Here is an 18,509-nt window from a genome sequence, read left to right as displayed (position 1 = left end):
AAGTGGCCAGTGACAAGCAGTGCCCTTCTCAGAGGGCAATGCTGCATCATGAAACAGTGAAGGGAAGGCAGGGATTAAATCAAAATAGAGTTGGAGGGGGAAATTATACACTCCACTCCCTGCGGTGCCCACCTCTCCCTGAAAGTCTCGAAGGTGTTGGTGGACACCGTGTGCTCCTTCTCCAGGGACAACTGGGCTCTGACATAACCACGGAAGAGGGCAGGCAATCAACCATAACGACCCCCTCCATAGCCGCAACCTGGACCTGCTTATGGCCAGTTTGGCCTTGCCCAGGAACCTGCTTCTTTTGAAAAGGAGGTGAGCACAATCAGGACTGGTCTTTAAGTTAGGACCTTGCCAATAGTCTCTGCACAATGAGCACCACTTTTGGCATAAAGCTGGGTACTATGATTGCTTGAAATTTACAAAAAAGCAACAGGCAATCAATTCACCTGGAGAGCCATGAAATAGGTGAATTGCACAGTGTAAACCTCTGATAGCACTTTGTCACTGTGGAGGAGTGCAGTTGGTAAGTATCCATTCAATTTACATCTTGATACGGAATAAAAAGTAAAGACCCTTCAAACTGTATTTCTTCACAATTAGCATCGCACTTTGACAAAAAGAAGGCTGGCTATAATTATATACAATCCTTGCAAAAACCTGGATGGGTGGAGTCCACTACCATGACCGATTTCAGATTATTGAAATGTACTATAAATTTTTATTTAAAACTCCCAGCAATGTAGAAAAGCACATCCTGATTTAATATCAAACAAGATTAAAGCCAACACCTTTCAGTGCAAATTGAGCCTAATTTGACTCTTGTTTCTCCACAACTGTTAATAATCATCTTTTCAGCAAAACAACCGATTCATTTTAAAATAAATTATGGATTATGCTTCAAAAAGGTAACTGGAAAAGAGTCCTTGTTCTAATTATCTTCGCTGTAAAGAATTTGTAGTTTGTGAGGAGAAGACTGCTTGCAACAATATGGGGAAGAGGCTGTGATTTGGTGGTGAACACCCTCAGACACACAAGCTAGGCAGAATATTGGAGTAAGTGATTGACTGAACGACAATCAGAATAGGGATAGTCAAACTCTTCAAATCCAAGGACTGGTGTCAGTTCCACTCATAATGTTCCTGAATGGAAAAATCGGCCCCAAGCAGTTAGCCCTTGCCATGCATTAAAGACTGCAAAATTCTTGTCTGGAATTGTTTTGTTCAAAGATTTGAAAGGACGTGTTTTGATTTTAATGGTTGACAAGAGAGAGAGTCCCAGTCAAATGATGATAACCTAGCAACAGGAAAGGTTAGTAGACTCCTCTCCCATTCAATTGTCACGTAATTTCTTATAGTCCTTGGGCATCCATTTCATCCTGACGTATCTGATATATTTGGCTGGCCTTCGATCCCAGCAATACTCAGGAGATAAGAGCTTAGCAGGTTTGTGATCCAAAAAGTAACGGTTCAAGTGGCTCTCATCATGCCAGATTGCCTCGATACCTTTGCTTTTGTCTCTGATGATCCCGTCCAGGCAGCTCCTAGTCAGGTTAAAAACCAGGTATGGTGTGCCTCCGAAAACAGCAGCATGATAATAGAAGTCTCCCTCGTCTGGTGCGATGTAAGCTGCTGAGTTTGGGTTACGCTCATAGGTGAATTGGTTGCGGCTGGCGGTGAGGAAAGCCGAGTGGATCTGAGCGACTGAGTCTGCCAAAGCTTCAGCCCCAAAACGCCCCACAAAGACCTGGTCAACATCAAAGCAGAAGAGATAGGTGACCTCAAAACGGATCTTATCCTGGATGAGGTCATTGATTTGCTGCATACGCATCATGCTGATGTCCTGCCAGCGAGATTGTTTGGGAACCTGGATCACGTTCATGGTCCGGCCTGGAGACATCTGCAGTTCAGGGGCTTTGCTGACATTGTCAACCATCACGTAATAGATCACCTGGAGTCCTTTCATGAAATGCTGCTCTGCTGAAACCAAGAAATCCTTCAAATATCTGTCAATGTACCTGATGGGGGGGGGGGGACGACAAGGGTTAAAACTTCTTGCAATCCAAAGGCCCCCACTAAAACAAAAACAACATTTTTGTTCTTTGTCTTGCTTCAGATAACATTGACAGAAGGTCATTAATTTCAGTTTTGCACTAGAAATGAGCTGATGTCAAGTTTCTTTACACGACGGAGCATGAAGTGTTGTGGGAGAGGTCATTTCACCCACCAAACGACAACTGGATGAATATTTGCAGGATTAAGATATGCATCAGGATATGTATCATGATACAAGGATCTGGAGAGCGCGGGACAGTGGACTAGTGCATTACTATTCCATACTGTATAATTCTATGACTCGATGACAATGGGAGAGGACATAATTGTGAGATTAGTTTGAGATTGCTACAGGGCTATGGGGAAACTACAGGACAATAGGATTAATTTGAGATTGATACAGGGTTCTGGGAAGTATGGTTGCTGCAGAATTAAGTTCGGATTGAGACAGAATTTTGGGGAAACAGCAGACCAGTGGGACTAATTTAGAAATGATACAGGACTGTGGGATATAAGGGAGGGCACAGTGGGATTGATTTGGGACTGGACAGGGTTCTTGGCAAACAATAGGGTAGCAGAATTAATTTGGGATGAATATCCTGATATAGGTTGGATATAAATTGGACCAATATTAAATGAATGGATTAACTAGACAAATTAGAGGGGACCAGAAATGCAAATCTGACAGTCTCTCTATCTTACCTTCCAATCGCAAATACGGTCAGGCCAATCACCACCTTCTTTTGAATGTAGAATTCATCACGTTCCAATGGGTCAAAGGTCCCATCCCACATAATAGGAGCACCCCATGAGGTCTTTGTCTGTTGATCGGTAACAGCACTTCAAACAGAACAAAGATGTTAGCAGCTGTAATATAGTAGGGGATCCTCATCACAAGATGCTTTCTTTTAATGTTCTCGAATAGTTTAAACCCAGAGACCAACATATTCCCAACAGATGGTCCCAATATGTCTATCTTCTCAAAGTAAGTCACACCGTGAGAATATATTCAAAATTGCATCAAAGAAATTGAGAACTATGATAGCTAACAATATTTTTGCTCTTAAAATTTGTGGCTTTGCAAAACTGGGCTAATAGTAGTGTAGTGGTAGTGTCACTCGACTAACAATCCAGGGATGTGGACAATTTTTCTACTTTTGAGTGAACATAAAATCAGCTGGATGCAGAAATGTGCAGACAAATTAAGGCACAAAATAATATAGAATAACAGTCCCTTGGGGCATTTCAACTACTCTGATATTAATTGAACAGAAGAGATAGGTAAAGGGAATTAGGAAATGGAATTTCTCCAAAATGTGCAAAATTGCTTTCAAAACCACAATTTAAAAATCCAAACAAAGGATGATTTGTTTTTGGGTTGAAACAGGTATGAGAAATATTAGCTGAGGAGCATCTAAGCAACAGTGACCATAACATAATATTCTTTGAGATGATAATAAAGAAGGGTGTAAGTATAATTAAAACCAGATCAATAAGTTGGGAAAAGCCAATTTGTGGGATTGAGCATGGAACCTGTAAAAATTAAATGAGCCAACATATTGGCAGAAAATGCTGAGGAACAACAATGGAAAACATTTAAAACGGTGTTCAGCAGAGTACGGGGAAAACATATTTCATTGAGAAAAAATATCAAATCAAACACTAGTCAGACTCTGCGAGTAAATAAAGTATAAAGGAACACTGAGAGGAAAGCAAAAAAGCAGACATAAAATACATAGGCAGCAAAGATGACACAATGTGAAGGATGAGGAGAATAATACAGTGTGGGGCTGCATTGTGGCTCAGTGGTTAGCACTGCTACCTCACAGCAGCAGGATACAATTCCAACCTTAGGTGACTGGTGTGTGGAATTTGCAACCTCTCCCATGTCTGCGCAGATTTTTTTCAGGTGCTCTAGTTTCCTTCCACTGTCCAAAGATATGCAGGTTAGGTGGATTGGCCATGAGAAATTCAGGGTTACAGGAATAGGGTAGGGGAGTGAGCCTGGGTGGGATTCTCTTCAGAGAGTCAGTGTGGACTTGTTGAGCCAAATGGCATGTTCCCACGGTAGAGATTCTATGATTCAGTAAAAGAAAACAGAATTAGGAATGCAAAGACATTTCATTTTTTTTCTAGTATGGAAGGCTGTGATGGGGATAGGAATCGTGAGAGAGAGACACACAGACATTATACCATAGGTAACAACAGAGAGGTGACAGAAATAACAATTAATTTTTTTCTCTCTGTTTTTAACCAGGGAGATATAATATTTGGAGATAATATTGAATGACAAAATGTGAAATGGGATAAGTGAATTTAAAATTTTTAAAAGGTGTATTAAATAAACTAAACAACCACAAAGAGGATAAAGCCTTGGTCCGGGTGGGTTGATTTCATATATAGAACCTAGGAAAGTGATAGTAAAGGCATTATTGCTCATAACTCATAATACTTTAAATCAAGGTGCAGGACCAGAGGCTTGGTGATAGCTAATGTAATTAAGTATTACATAAAAGGTGACAACATGTCCAGGGGAATGGACCAGTCAGTTTAGCATCGTTGGTAAGAAAATAATGGAATCCTTTCTAAAGGAGAGAAAAAAAAAATCCAGAGTGGAGAAATTTAATAATGAAATGACAGCATGGATTTTAAAATTGAAAGTCCTGTTTATTCACACCTTTTGTGCAAGCATTCAATAGATGTAATCTATCTGGAGTTCCAAAGGACCTTCAATCAGTTTCCCAAATTAGACTAACAAATAAGATCTGTGAATGTGAATAAGGGGACATGTGGCAGAATGTAGTTCATAGCTGATTTCAAGATAGAATGCAGAGCATGGAAGTAAAGGGTAGTTATTCAGAATGAAAGAAGTGGGGATACAATGTTCCACAAGGATCAGTTCTGCAACCATTGCTGTCACAATTTACCTGAATGATTTGTACTTTGAAATCAAAAACACAATTTCTATATTTAAACGTTACATTAAATTGTGGAGGGGGCAGAGATGTAACTAACCATAAGGTGCTGGGTCCATTGTTGTATGTTTTTTATATGAACAATTTGGATGAGAATTTGGGAGGTATGGTTAGCACATTTATAGATGACACTAAAATTGATGCTAGTTCTGAGGCAAGGTCACTGGACCAGAAACATTAACTCTGATTTCTCTCCAAAGGTGCTGCCAGACCTTCTTAATTTTTTCAGCAATTTCTGTTTTTTTTCTGATTTACAACATCTGCAGTTCTTCTGATTTTTAAAAATCTGCCCACCTCTGCCTTGAATATATTTAATTACCCAGTCTTGAAAGCCCTCAGCAGTAAGGAATTACAAATATTCACTATTATCTGAGAGAACAAATTCCTCCTTATCTCTGATTTAACTGAACAATTTCTCACTCTGACATTACAAACGCTGGTCCTACAGTCTCCCATCTATCGTGTCCATTTCGCATGCAATTTTATATGTTGCAATGCCCATTAGCTTTGAACTGCCCTACCCTTGTCTATTCACATTATCTATGCCACTCATAGACCTTTTTAAGGTCACATGTCTGCTCCCGATGCTTCAGGGAAAAGAGTCCTAACCTATCCAGCATCTCAGAGAGTCACAGAGTCATAGAGATGTACAGCACGGAAACAGACCCTTCAGTCCAATTTGTCCCTGTCAACCAGATATCCTAACCTACTCTAGTTCCTTGTGCCAGCACTTGGTCCACATTCCTCTAAACCATTCCCATTCATATGCCCATCCAGATGCCTTTTAGTGCTGTAATTGTACCAGCCTCCGCCACTTCCTCTGGAAGCTCATTCCACACACGCACCACCCTATGCGTGAAAAGGGTGCCCCTTAGGTCTCTTTTATATCTTTCCACTCTCACCCTAAACCTATCCCCTTTAATTCTGGATTCCCTCACCACAAGGAAAATACATTGTCTATTTCTCCTGTCCATGCCCTCCATGATTTTATAAACCTCTATAAGGTCACCCCTCAGCCTCTGATGCTCCTGGAAAAACAGCCCCAGCCTATTCAACCTCTCCCTATAGCTCAAATCCTCCAGCCATGGCAACATCCTTGTAAATCTTTTCTGAACCCTGTCAAGTTTCACAACATTCTTCGGGTAGGAAGATCAGAATTGCGTGCATTATTCCAAAAGTGGACGAACCAGTGTAATCAATACACCCGAAAGGTTGACTTCTGTACCTCCTGATGCTGCCTGGCTTGCTGCCTCCTGCCTGTCTACTTTGGATTCCAGCTTCTGAAGTTTTTTTGTCTCTAAACAGTTTTCTGTACCTCCGCAACATGAGCTCCAACTGCTATACTCAGTGCTCTTTGCTGTCCACAACACTTCCAATTTTGGTGTCATCTGCAAACTTATTAACTTTATCTCCAATGTTCACATCAAAATCATTTATGTAAATGGCGAAAAGTCCTTGTGAATACTTTTGCACACTTTTCAGTTTTATAACATTCTTCCTGTGGCAGTTGACCGGAATTGTATCTAGTATTCTAAAAGTGGCCTTACCAATGTCTTGTACAGCTGTAAAAACATGTCCCAACTCATGTACTCAATGCTCTGACTGATAAGTGTGCCAGGTGTCTTCTTCCCTACCCTCTCTACCTGTGACACCACTGTCCAGGAATGGTGTACCTGCACCACTAGAGCTCTCTGTTCAACAACACCCCCCAGGGTCTGACCATTACTCCTCCCCTAGTTTGTCTTACCAAAATGCAACACCTCATTTATCTGCTTTAAACTCCATATCTATTGATCAGGACACTATGGACCTCAACTTTATTAACCTGGGATTTAATTCCTAATGAATTGTATGTATTTCTCATTAGCTTTCTAACAGATAGACAGCATTCTCAGAATGGGTTTTAATTTAACATCCCTGCACAAAGCAGTTATAGAAAGATCCAACCTTCACTGCCAGTAAAATTGATGCATTTTAAGGATGGGTTTCAATGCAAAGGAAAAGACAGTGTGACTTGCATTTATATATCATGTTTCATAAACTTAGGACATCCCAATGAAATACTTTTGAACTGTAGTCGTAGTTGAATTCCAAGACACCCAGCAGCTAATGCTTGTACAGCCAGATGCCCCATACTAAGCTGTTTGATAAGTCATCACTGTTTTCAGTGAGGTTGTTTGCGAGATAAGTGTTGGAAGCATAGAGTCATAGAGATGTACAGCACAGAAACAGACCCTTTGGTATGCGCATGTGGTACAACTCAACTGTTCTTTTAGAACGTACATGGCGCTGGAAAGCAGACACTTCCAATACTGCAGCACTCCCTCAATATTGCACTGGTAATGTTAGTTTTGTTTCTGTGTTCAAGTCCTGGAGTGGGCCTTGAATGCAAGGCTTCTGATATGAACGTGGGAGATGAAATTGACAATGTCAGCTTCTTGCTCCAGAAAAGTTTACAGATGTGCAGAAACTTGAAAGTGTACCACACGCTTCCAATTGAAAGGCCAATGCATGATGTCTCTTAGTCTTACACTTCCCTGACCAGCTTAGACCTCCCTTACAAATTGATCCTAACCCCCTTCCCCCACTTCTGCTAACTATTGGAATCACTTACCTTTGATTGCACAACATTTTGGATCATTACATCAGTCTGACAGACTTTGTTCAGAGTAAACACATGCTGTGGTGGGCACAGTTCTATAGTAGGCAGTAAATTAGGATTAGAGACCATTACATACCTATCATTGAACCAATTTTCATATTTTGTAATGACGTAACTTTTCCTCCATTTAAACTCTGGTTTCTCTTTGGCAGCCCGCATTCTAAGGGTTGTGAGGAGAGAAAAGAAGAGAAAAAGAAAGGGTGTGATTGAATGAACTTGCTGAAATCTGACAGGAATTATCAAGGTAAAGGTTATTGGAAGTACATGAAAGCTCAGAATACATGTCACCAGGATTAGGAAGACAGCAAACTGTTGGGAGCAAACTGAGAGTAATAACATTCCTGAAACACATACATTGTCCTCAAGATAATTTAGGATCTAGATTCCTGTCATTTATGATGGAAATAATAGTGCAGTTTGGGCAGAAGAGGACAAGGATACTGGAGAACCTGAGTTACATGTCTCAGTCTCATTGTGGACTGAGGTGAGTATTATCTGACCTGGTTTAATCATAGAATGAGGTGAGGGTTACTTGGTCCAACCTCACGATGGACTGAGAAGAGTGATGCCTGTCAGAGTTTCACTATAGATGCAGTGAGTGCCACTTGGCCCAGTCTGACTGGGAATAAAGTGTGTATTACCTGTCACAGTCTCACTGTTCATGAGGTGAGTGTTCCCCTCACAGAAAGTTTCCTGTCCCAATCTCACTGCAGATTAAGGCGTGAATTAAGGTGCATATTTAGTCCACATGACTCACTATCCAGTAATGAACTTGTCCTTTTTTCTATAAATTAATTACCGGATTTCCCTTTGTAAGTTTCTGTTGAAGCATGAACTGAAGCTTTCTCTCCTCTGTGAATTTATCACATTCCAATGCTGTAGACTAATGATATGAATGTTGATGTGACCTTGAGAACTATTCAATGGCAGGTTTACACAACAAAGGCATACACAACAAGTATTGTGCTCCAAATGTTACTTACATTAACCTGGGCGAATTAAAAGAAATGTACACCAGAGACAGGAGTGTTGCACATGTCAGAGCAATAAAGAGCAATTGTGTGCGGCTATCCAACCTGACCTGTAAGTAGGAAAACATTTTATTTGAGTAAAGTTCGAAGTTTGAAATGGATTAATTCATAATTAACAGAGTTTTAACATTGTCCTTTATGCAATGGCTTTCTCAGTATAAGACAGAATCATAAGGAGGCCATTTGGTCCATTGAATCTGCTCTGCCAATCAGTGAGCTAATCTAATCCTCAATTCCTCTTTCCTGCTTTGCCCATACCCTTTCATTCCCTTACTATTGAAAAATTCATCTCACCTGCACAATGCTTCATAGAATCCCTACAGTGTTGAGGCTGGCCATTTGGCCAATCACTTCCACACTGACCCTCTGAAGACCATCCAATGCAGACCCAGGCCTATCCCTGCATTTCCCATCGTTAGTCCACTAAGCCTGCACATCCTGGGATGCTATGGGCAATTTAAAATGGCCATTCCACCGATTCTGCGTGTCTTTAGACTTTGGGAGGAAACCGGAGCACCCAGAGCAAACCCACACAGATATGGGGAGAATGTGAAAACTCCACATAGACACTCACCTGAGGCTAGAAATGAACCTGGGTTCCTGGCACTGTGAGGCAGCAGAGCTAACCACTGAGCCACCATTCTTCATGACACAGCTCCTACAGTCATCTGCAGTAAAGAAATCCCTCCTCATCTCTGTGTTAAATGGATGACCCTTTACTCAGAGATTGTGGTCGATGGTCCTAGACTTTCCCACATGGAGAAACAATCTTTCAGCATCCATCCTCTTGAACATCCTAAGAATCTTACATGTGTCAATAAGGTCTCCTGTTATTCATCTAAATGTCCAGACCCACCTACTCAACCTTTTATCGTAAGGAAATCCCTCGATTTCTGGGATTATCCTGGTGAACCTTCTCTGTACTGTCTTCAAGGCTAGTATTTCTGTTCTGATGATATTCTAATGAACTGTCACCAGACTCAAAACGTTAACTGTGTTTTCTTCTCACAGATGCTACCAGACCTGCTGAGTTTCTCCAGCAATTTCTACTTTTACTGTTGTATAACTAGTGCCTTACATTGTTTTAGCAGCACATCCTTATTTTTATACTCCATGGCTTTTGAAACAAAGTCTAATGTTTTATGTACCTGTTACCTGCAGAACTTGTATTCTAGTTTTCTGTGATACTGCACTGAGGTCTCCCAAATCCATCTGTGCTGCAACCTTCATCCCTTTAATCATCTTCAGCTCCTCTATCCAACTTGCCAAAGTGCATAACCTCACATCTTGCCAGGCCAAATATTTGCCCATTCACCTGACCCATCTCTGTCCCTCTGCAGACTGTTTGCATCATCTGCTTGTTTCCCCATCTATTTTTGTGCCATTCACAAACCTGCCTATTCACTTCCCTCATCCAAGTCATTAATATCTTGGAATTTACTATGATCCCAGCACTGATCCCTGTGGCACTCCAGTGGTGACAGTTTTCATTCTGAAAATGCCCCTCTTATCCCAACTCTCTGTCTTCTGTTCGCAAATCCTCTATCAATGTTAATATACTGTACACCAACTGTTATCTTAAAAGCAGCCTAATGTGCATCGCCTTAAAGAACACTATTTGGAAATCTAAATACATTAAGCCTACTACTTCCCCTTTACTTATCCTGATGGTTACCTTCTCAACGAACTCTAATAATTTTGACAAGCATGATTTTCCCTTCATGAAGCAAGCTGACTCTGCTTGATCATATTATGTGGTTCTAAATGCTCTGCTGTTACTTTCTTTATAATAGACTCTAACATTTTCCCAGTGATAGATTTTCTTTCAACCTAAGGAGACGGAGGATAAATTCTGAAAAATGAGATGAGAATGTCAGATGAAATATGAACGCAAGAATTTGAATTTTCCAGAGATGTAATCAAATAGTTTTGAATAGCCAACTTCCTGAATTGAAAGCTCGTTCCTGATGAAGGGCTTTTGCCCGAAACATTTCTCCTGCTCCTCGGATGCTGTCTGACTTGCTGTGCTTTTTCAGCACCACTCTAATCTTGATTCTAATCTCCAGCATCTGCAGTACCCACTTCCGCCTAACCTCCTGAAATAGGACAGTGCATGCGTTGTGAAGTATAAGGAGCGCTAGAATCGGGTTTTTATTTGTAAATGAAGACTCACTTCTATATGGTGTGACTTTATTGACTTCAAGTCGGAAGAAATTGATGTGATGGTCATGTCACTGGATTAATAATCCAGAGGCCCTCTTTAATATTCTGGTCACATGCATTCGTATCCCGCAAAATGACTTAGTGCAATTTAAATTCAATGACGAAATAAATTTGGAATTTAAGGCTAGTCACTGCAATGGTGACCATGAAGTTATCATTGTCATCAAAACCCATCTGGTTGGCCAACATCCTTTAGAAAGGAAATATCTCACCTTAACAGCTCGCCCTGCATAGTACGTTCAAGGGCAAATGGGATGGGCAACCAATTATAGTTTTGCCTGTGTTGCCCACTTCCCAAGAAAGAATATAATTGAGACAAAGAAATACTGTGAAGCTTTCATTGCTGCTGCATAACCAGCCCGTTTTGCATGATGGAAGTTCCCTCAAACAGCATTACGGCAATGATCAGATAATGCATGTTTCTTTAGTGATGTTAGCAATAAATGTTGGCGAAGACGCAACATTGTTATGCTATGCACACCCATATTTGAGTGTGGTTTATAATTTCCCTGAAATGCCTTCAGATAACATATTTTATGAAGTAAATGTTAGGTTGGTCCCTCTTGAATTATGTTCTGCATTGTTCTTTATAGCTTCTCCAAGGAATGTCTGTCTTTTCATTTTTGTTGTAGCCCTCAACGTCACAAATGCTCTGTTCATTATTATGGAATAATTACCTGTGCATAAGAGAAAGGAAAGAACAAAGAAGAGTACAGCACAGGAACAGTCCCTTCAGCTCACGAACACTGCACTGACATAACATCTTTCTAAACTGAAAACCTTTTGCCTCCACACTGTGCATATCCCTCAATTCCCTGACTATTCATATTTCTGTCAAAATGCCTCTTAAATGTTGCGATTGTATCTATCTCCGCCACCTCCTCTGGCAACACATTCCAGGCACTTACGACCCTCTGTGTAAAACACTTACCTCCCACATCTCCTTTAAACTTATCCTCTTTTAACCTTAAACCTATGTCCCCTTGTAACTAATATTTCTACCCTGGGAAAAAAAGACTCTGACTATCCATTCCACCCATTCTGCTTGACATAATTTTGTAAGCTTCTATCAGGTCACCCCCTCATCCTTCAAGTGAAAACAAACCAAGTTTTTTCAATCTCTCCTCATTCTTGATATCCATCAAACCAGGCAACATCCAGTAAACAATTTCTGTACCCTCTCAAAGCCTCCACATCATTCTGGTAGTGATGCAACCAGAACTTATGCAATTTTCCAAAAGCAGCCTAACTTAAGTTCTATACAGCTGCAATATGATTGTTAATTTTTATACTCTACACTCCGACCTATGAACGCAAGCATGCCTTATGCCTTCTTGACCACCCTTTCCACTTATGTTGTCACTTTCAGGGAACTGTGGACCTGTACATCTAGATATCTATGTATATTGATGCTATTAAGTGTACTGCTATTTCCTCCTACTTTAAATCTCCCTAAATTCATCACCTCACAGTTGTCCAGAACAAACTCTGTCTGCCATTTCTCCCGCCCAAGTCTCTAGCCAATTTATATCCTGCTGTATCCTCTTGCAAACCTCCTCATTCGCTGCAGCTGCCCCAATTTTGTGTCTTCTGCAAACGTACTAATCTGGCCACTTCCTTGTCGTCCAAAAATGTATATATTATTACAAACAACAGAGGTACTGAAACTGATACCTATGAAACACCATTGGTCACAGATTTTCCAAATTGTAAAATATCTTCCACCGCTTCTCTCTGTCTTTGACTAAACCAGTTCCATATCCCACTGCCGATCCCATGTGACCTCACCTTTTGCATCAACCTGCCATGAGGGACCTTGTCAAAGGCCTTGCTAAAGTCCATTTAAACAACATCCACTGCCCTGCTGTCTATCATCTTAGTTACTTTCTCAAAAAACTCAATCAAGTTTGTGAGACATGACCTTCCCCACATAAGGCCAGGCTGCCTATGACTAAGAGGTCAATATTTTTCCAAATGTGAGTAAATACTATCCGCAACAATCTTCTCCAAAAATTTCCTTACCACTGACATAAGGCTCACTTGCCTATAATTTCCCGTATTATCCCTGTTGCCGTTCTTAAACAAAAGAACGACGTTAGTTATTCTCCAGTTCTGCCAGATCTCTCCTGTGTCCAAAGAGGAAACAAAGATTTTGTATATGGTCCCAGCAATTTCTTCACCTGCCTCCCTCAGCATTCTGGGATAGATCTCATCAGGTCCTGGCGGGTTGTCTACTTTAATGCTTTTCAAAACACGAACACTTCCTTTTTTTTTCCATCAACATGCTCTAGCATATCAACATATCCCTCCCGAGACTCACCGTCCACCATATCCTTCTCCTTTGTGAATACCAATGCACAGCATTCGTTAAGGACCTCACCCACTTCCTCCAGCCCCATGCATAAAATCCCTCCTTGGGATTTTCCTTAATCCTGTTTGCCAGAGACATATCATGGATGATTTTAGCCCTCCAAATTCCTTGTTTGAGTTCTTTCCTGCTATCTTTGCATTCTTTGAGGGCTCTGTCTATCTTCAGTTTCCTAAATCTTACGTATGGCTCCATTTCCATTTTGACTAAGCTCTCAGTTTCTCTTGTCATCCAAGGTTCTGGAATCTTGCCATCCTTAGTCCTTCTTTTTCACAGGAATGTGCTGGTCCTCAACTCTAATCAACTGGCCTTTAAAAGATTCCCACATGTCAGATATGAATTTATCCTCAAAAAGCTGTCCCCAAACTGCATTCCCCAGTTTCTGTCTAAATTTATGGTCTCAGTTTAATACTTTCACCTGTGGATTACTTTTTTTCTTATCCATAAGTAACGTTAAAACTTACAGAATTATGATCACTGTTCCCGAAATGCTACCCCACTGAAAAGTTAATCATCTGGCCAGGCTCATTCCCCAATACCAGATCTGATATGACACCTTCCTCGTCGGACTATTTACATATTATTTCAAAACTCCGTCCTGAATAACAAACTCCTCTCCATCCAAGCCCCTGGCAGTAAGGGAGTCCCCGTCAATCACCCACCACAACAACCCTGTTGTTTTTACTTTTTTACTTAAGCTATCCACATATCTGTTATTATATTATGTTGCCACTCTTATCCCTCTCTCAACCAAGTCTCTATTATAGCTACAACATCACAGTTGTACATCATTTTATCTGCCCTATATGTCATTATTCCTCTCATTAAAACAATTACACTTCAGCCCACCAGTCCCCGCCATGTTCAGTAATCTCTGTTCTATTTCTTACTGGCCTTAGTCTCTGACTCCCGCTCAGCAATTTTACTTGCTGACCTACTGCTCTGGTGCCCACTCCCATGTTACACTAATTTAAACTCTCCCAAATTGCACGAACAAATCGCCCTGCCAGGATATTGATGCCCCTCCAGTTTCGGTGCAACCCGTCCTGCTGCCCCAGAAGACATTCCAATGAATCATGTACCTGAAGCTCTCTCTCTTCGATCAGCTCTAGGTCATGTATTTAACTGCACTATCTTGGTATTTGGCACAGGAAGTAATACCAAGATTGCAACCCCAGAACACCAAACCCAGGGTGCTCCACTCAAAACATTTCTACTGTTCATTGACCATTCATCTTTGTTCCAGTCATGCAGCCAATTTTGTATCCTGCTGTTCCTTTTATATTTTTTCTTTACCCAAAGTAGTATTAAACACAACTGAGTGACCATCCCACCACCGAAATCACCATAACGTCTGATTTGTTTTTTTTTCTAAACAAATAAGCACCACCAGTGCAGCCAACACAATATTTACAAGCAAAGACCACTATGAGCATTTCAAACCATCAAAAGTGGGGGAGGGGGCTGGTGGTGGGAGTGTGGGAAACGACTAAATCAAAATGGAGTTGGAGGAGGAACCTGTTCCATGTAAGCTATTTTTACTCATCAACCTGTTCAGAGATGTTATTACACACTTCCGGAGCAGGTGGGACTTGAGCCCAGGAGTAGGAAGGTTATATCTGCACCACAAGTGCTCCGAGCTGTTCCAATAATTCAATGATCGCCAACATTTCTCATGCCTGTTGTGTGGCACTTTATCAAATGCCTTTAGAAAATTCTTGTACACTGTATCAATAGCATCACCCTCATCACATTACCTCATCAAAAAAGCCAAACATGTTAATTGAACTTAATTTGTTTTAATAAACTCACATTGACTTTCTTTAATGATCTGCACTTGCCCAAGTAGAATTGTAATGGAGTTATACTAACCATTCAGTCCCACTTGTCCATGCCAACCAGATATCCTAAATTAATCTAGTCCCATTTGCCAGCATTTGGCCCATATCCCTCTAAACCCTTCCTATTCACCTATCCATCCAAATGCCTTTTAATATTGTAATTGTACCAGCCTCCATCACTTCCTCTGGTAGCTCATTCCATTCACACACCACCCGCTGTATGAAAACTTTACACCTTAGGTCCCTGTTAAAACTTTCGCCTCTCACCTTAAACACGTGCCCTCTGGTTTTGGACTCTTATGAATTGGGTAAGGTTTTACGGATTTGCTTCCTAAAGAACTTCAGTGAATAACCTACACTTGTGGAGCGCTAGCTTAGGGATATGACCATTACACCACAAACTGCTATCTCTGAGGCCGAAGATCAAAAATCCATCAGGTCAATTAGATTCCTATCCGCAACTCATTTCCTGAATTTCGGTAAAGCATCGGAAAAGTTCAGCTAGGTCCCATCCTGTAAGTTATTTGAGCATCCGTTGGACTGCTGACAATGGTCCTCATTGGTTTGTGGCCTGGGAGCGGACTCTCGGTGACCCATCCCCTGGACATATCCCAAACTGCACGCCCACCTTGAATTAATGTTTCACAAGCCCTCTTCTTGGGAGCCATTGTGCAATGTCAAAACCGCTTGACTCCCTTCTTCTGAGGAAGGGTCATTCGAAACGGAAACGTTAACTTTGACTTCTCTCCACCGATGCTGCCAAACCTGCTGAGTTTTTTTTCCCCCAGCGATTTCTCTTTCTGTCCCTCAGTTAACGCCGACCGCGAATTACCTGGTTGTAGGTTTTTAGGTGCATCCTTGTGTGAAACTGACTGCACCGCTTGATCAAATTATGGGCTGGCAATCCCTTGTTGACACCATCCCTTCTCCCATCACCCCACCCCCCACCCATTCCCCCCCCCCCCCCCCCCAACCACAGAACTCAGGTGAAGTCAGCCCAACTTCTCCCACCATTCCCTCTGGCGAAAGTTGCGTGTTTCCAGTCACATTGTATCACCGTGACTCTTCTGAGGAGGAATTCCGCCAAACTTTTCCCCACTCGGTGCGGCTTGCGACCCAAACTAACCCTGTAACATAGATTGTGTGACACATCGACGTCCGAGCAAAGCTTACAACCACCTTTTAATATAGGAGACATTGAGTGCAAAGACACAGCGGAATATGTTATAGACTCTTATCTCTGACAAGGTAGCTTACCTGCATTTTTTCGGTGTTACCAGCCACTGGTCGCTAGAAAGATCTTCAGTTATTCTTCCCACACACAGAGTTCTGGAGCTTGCTTGGGTTGTTTTTGGACCAGAGGCGATGAATGCCTCTTGGGTTGTCGACCCGTCCTCGGAGCGTGAGGTACAATAAACCGGTCAGCACCGATTCCGTTGCACAGCGGCCGGAGAAGCGCCCGGACACCTCCAGCACCCTTTGTCTTCGAGATGTAAAGTGTCCGCCGTCAGAGAATTCGATATTTCTTTCGGGGGTGAGGTGCGGGGAGTGTCAGTGAAGCGAGCTCTCAGAGTGAGACACTGCCCCCCACCCCTGCCGATTCCCTCTCACACACCGCTTTGTGCCGCCGGAGAGATTCGGTGACAGCTTTCCGCATTTTGCCTCATCGACCGAAACGGTGTAGCGGTGCCCAGCCGTTGACAGCGTCCGAAATCTTTTCAGCCACTGAGGTGAGCTCGCCGTTTCCACCGCAGCGACCCTTTTCTCGCTTGACGAGTTAACGCCGAGAGGGCTCTGTACCTGCGCCGTTCCAGTGTCGCTGACAATCCCCTTATCCCTTCTGAGTCAGACATGGAGGTACCTCCCGCCTTCTCATTTTCTTGCATCGGAGGGAGCTGGAGGGGGGAGATGGAATGGGGGAAGGGAGAGGCTAATGGAGGAGATAAAATAATTTCAACCCTCAGCCTCTCTCTCCCCCTCCAGCTGGGATAGAACTTGTGACTGTCTTGCCAAGCCTCAGCTGCAGAGTGGGAGCTGAACCTAGTTAATGAGACACTGGGGAGATTCTGACTGAGGCTTTCTTTAATCACTGTGGAATCGCTGTGAATGAGGACTCAGCTTTGCACCTTCAAAATTTTCATCCCCATGTCTGTTTTCTTTTTATTCCTTCCAGGATATGGCGTCGCTGGGCTAGACCAGCCTTTCATTGCCCAGAGGGCAGTTAAGAGTCAACTAAGTCTGGAGTCATATGCAGGCCAGACCAGGTAAGCACGTTAATAAACCAGATACAATTTTTAGACCAGCTCTTTATTCCGAGATTTATTGAGAGAAGGAAAATGAACAAACACAGTGGAGGAGAAAGGAATATGAGAAACATAAGCAGAGTGAGCCTATATGGCCCCTTCAGTATGATTATGATTGAGATTACCTTAAGTCTACTTTTCCACCTGTTCACCACATCAATGATTTTCTTAATGTCTGAAAGGCTACTGATAAGTACAGTCACCAGATGAGCTCATTTAGGTTCTAAGACAGAGATTTCTAACTCTCTTGAAAGGCAAAATCTCTTCGTCCTAAATAGCCAACCTTTAGGGGAAAACTACATTCCCTAGTAGAGACTCTCCAGCCAGGGAAACGGTCTCTCAGCTCCTACCCATTCAACCCCTCAAAGAATTGTATATATTTCAGTGATATTGATTCTTACTTTTCCAAAAGCCATAGAAAATAGACCACATCTGCTCCATCACTCCTCATAAAGCAATCCCCGCACCTAAAATGTCAACAGCAATCAGTCGTGTCAAGTGTTGCGCCATTGTGCTACATTTCTTCTGCAACTCTTTTCCTCCTCAGGTAATGAAGCAATTCATTTCAACATGTAAAGACACCTGGACAATATTCACTCCTGGGCTGATAAGTTATGAATAACATTTGTGCCTCAGAATTGCCAAGCAATGACCATCTCTAACATGAATGAATCTTAACTATCTTTCCCACCATTCCCCCTCCGCCCATGCCCAAATGCCCAAATACTTCCTGAACAACTGCCCCCAAGTGGGACAGGACAGGAAAGTGGATGTACAGCTAAAATCAGATTATCTATGATTCTCTCTGTACTAGAGCAGCTTGAATGGCTGACTCCTGATCCTAATTCTAATGTTCTACAAAACCAAGGTCAGGAATATGATGGAATATTGGGTTGGATGAGTGCAACGTCAACAACACTCAAGAAGCTCTGCGCCATCTAGGACAACATATCCTGTTTGAATAATTCACTATATTACACAGGCACACAGTAGCAACATTTTGCATCATCTACAATTGCACTGCAACAAATCTCCAAGTTTTCTTTGGT

General features: G+C 41.9%; 2 protein-coding genes across 4 annotated transcripts in view; one reads left to right on the top strand and one right to left on the bottom strand.

Moving 5' to 3' along the window:
* Positions 1-1,048: 1,048 nt before the first annotated feature.
* Positions 1,049-16,548, bottom strand: LOC122541425 (N-acetyllactosaminide alpha-1,3-galactosyltransferase-like). Of its 2 annotated transcripts, none has more exons than XM_043678184.2 (5): positions 16,415-16,548; positions 8,678-8,775; positions 7,771-7,854; positions 2,760-2,897; positions 1,049-2,020 (listed from the first exon to the last, which is right to left on the bottom strand). In XM_043678184.2, exons 1-5 carry the CDS (start codon positions 16,418-16,420, stop codon positions 1,336-1,338), a joined length of 1,011 nt encoding a protein of 336 aa, XP_043534119.1. In that variant the 5' UTR covers positions 16,421-16,548; the 3' UTR covers positions 1,049-1,335. The 2 variants fall into 2 exon arrangements, with proteins under 2 accessions (XP_043534119.1, XP_087835442.1); XM_087979316.1 differs by lacking the exon at positions 16,415-16,548 and adding an exon at positions 9,300-9,440.
* A 205-nt stretch (positions 16,549-16,753) lies between these two features.
* LOC122541426 (FK506-binding protein-like) overlaps positions 16,754-18,509 on the top strand; it is a 36,065-nt gene continuing 34,309 nt past the window's right edge. The window contains exons 1-2 of one of the 2 annotated variants that reach the window (XM_087979318.1): positions 16,754-16,887; positions 17,331-17,421. The gene's annotated coding sequence lies outside the window, so the exon portion shown is untranslated. The other variant, XM_087979317.1, reaches the window with a different exon arrangement.

The sequence above is a fragment of the Chiloscyllium plagiosum genome, unplaced genomic scaffold, assembly GCF_037043375.1.
Source record: "Chiloscyllium plagiosum isolate Xiang-an unplaced genomic scaffold, Cpla_swu_hap1 HiC_scaffold_35, whole genome shotgun sequence".
Classification (NCBI taxonomy): Eukaryota; Metazoa; Chordata; class Chondrichthyes; order Orectolobiformes; family Hemiscylliidae; genus Chiloscyllium; species Chiloscyllium plagiosum.
Note: the sequence above shows the minus strand (reverse complement) of the source record. Positions and strands in the feature narration are given on the sequence as shown.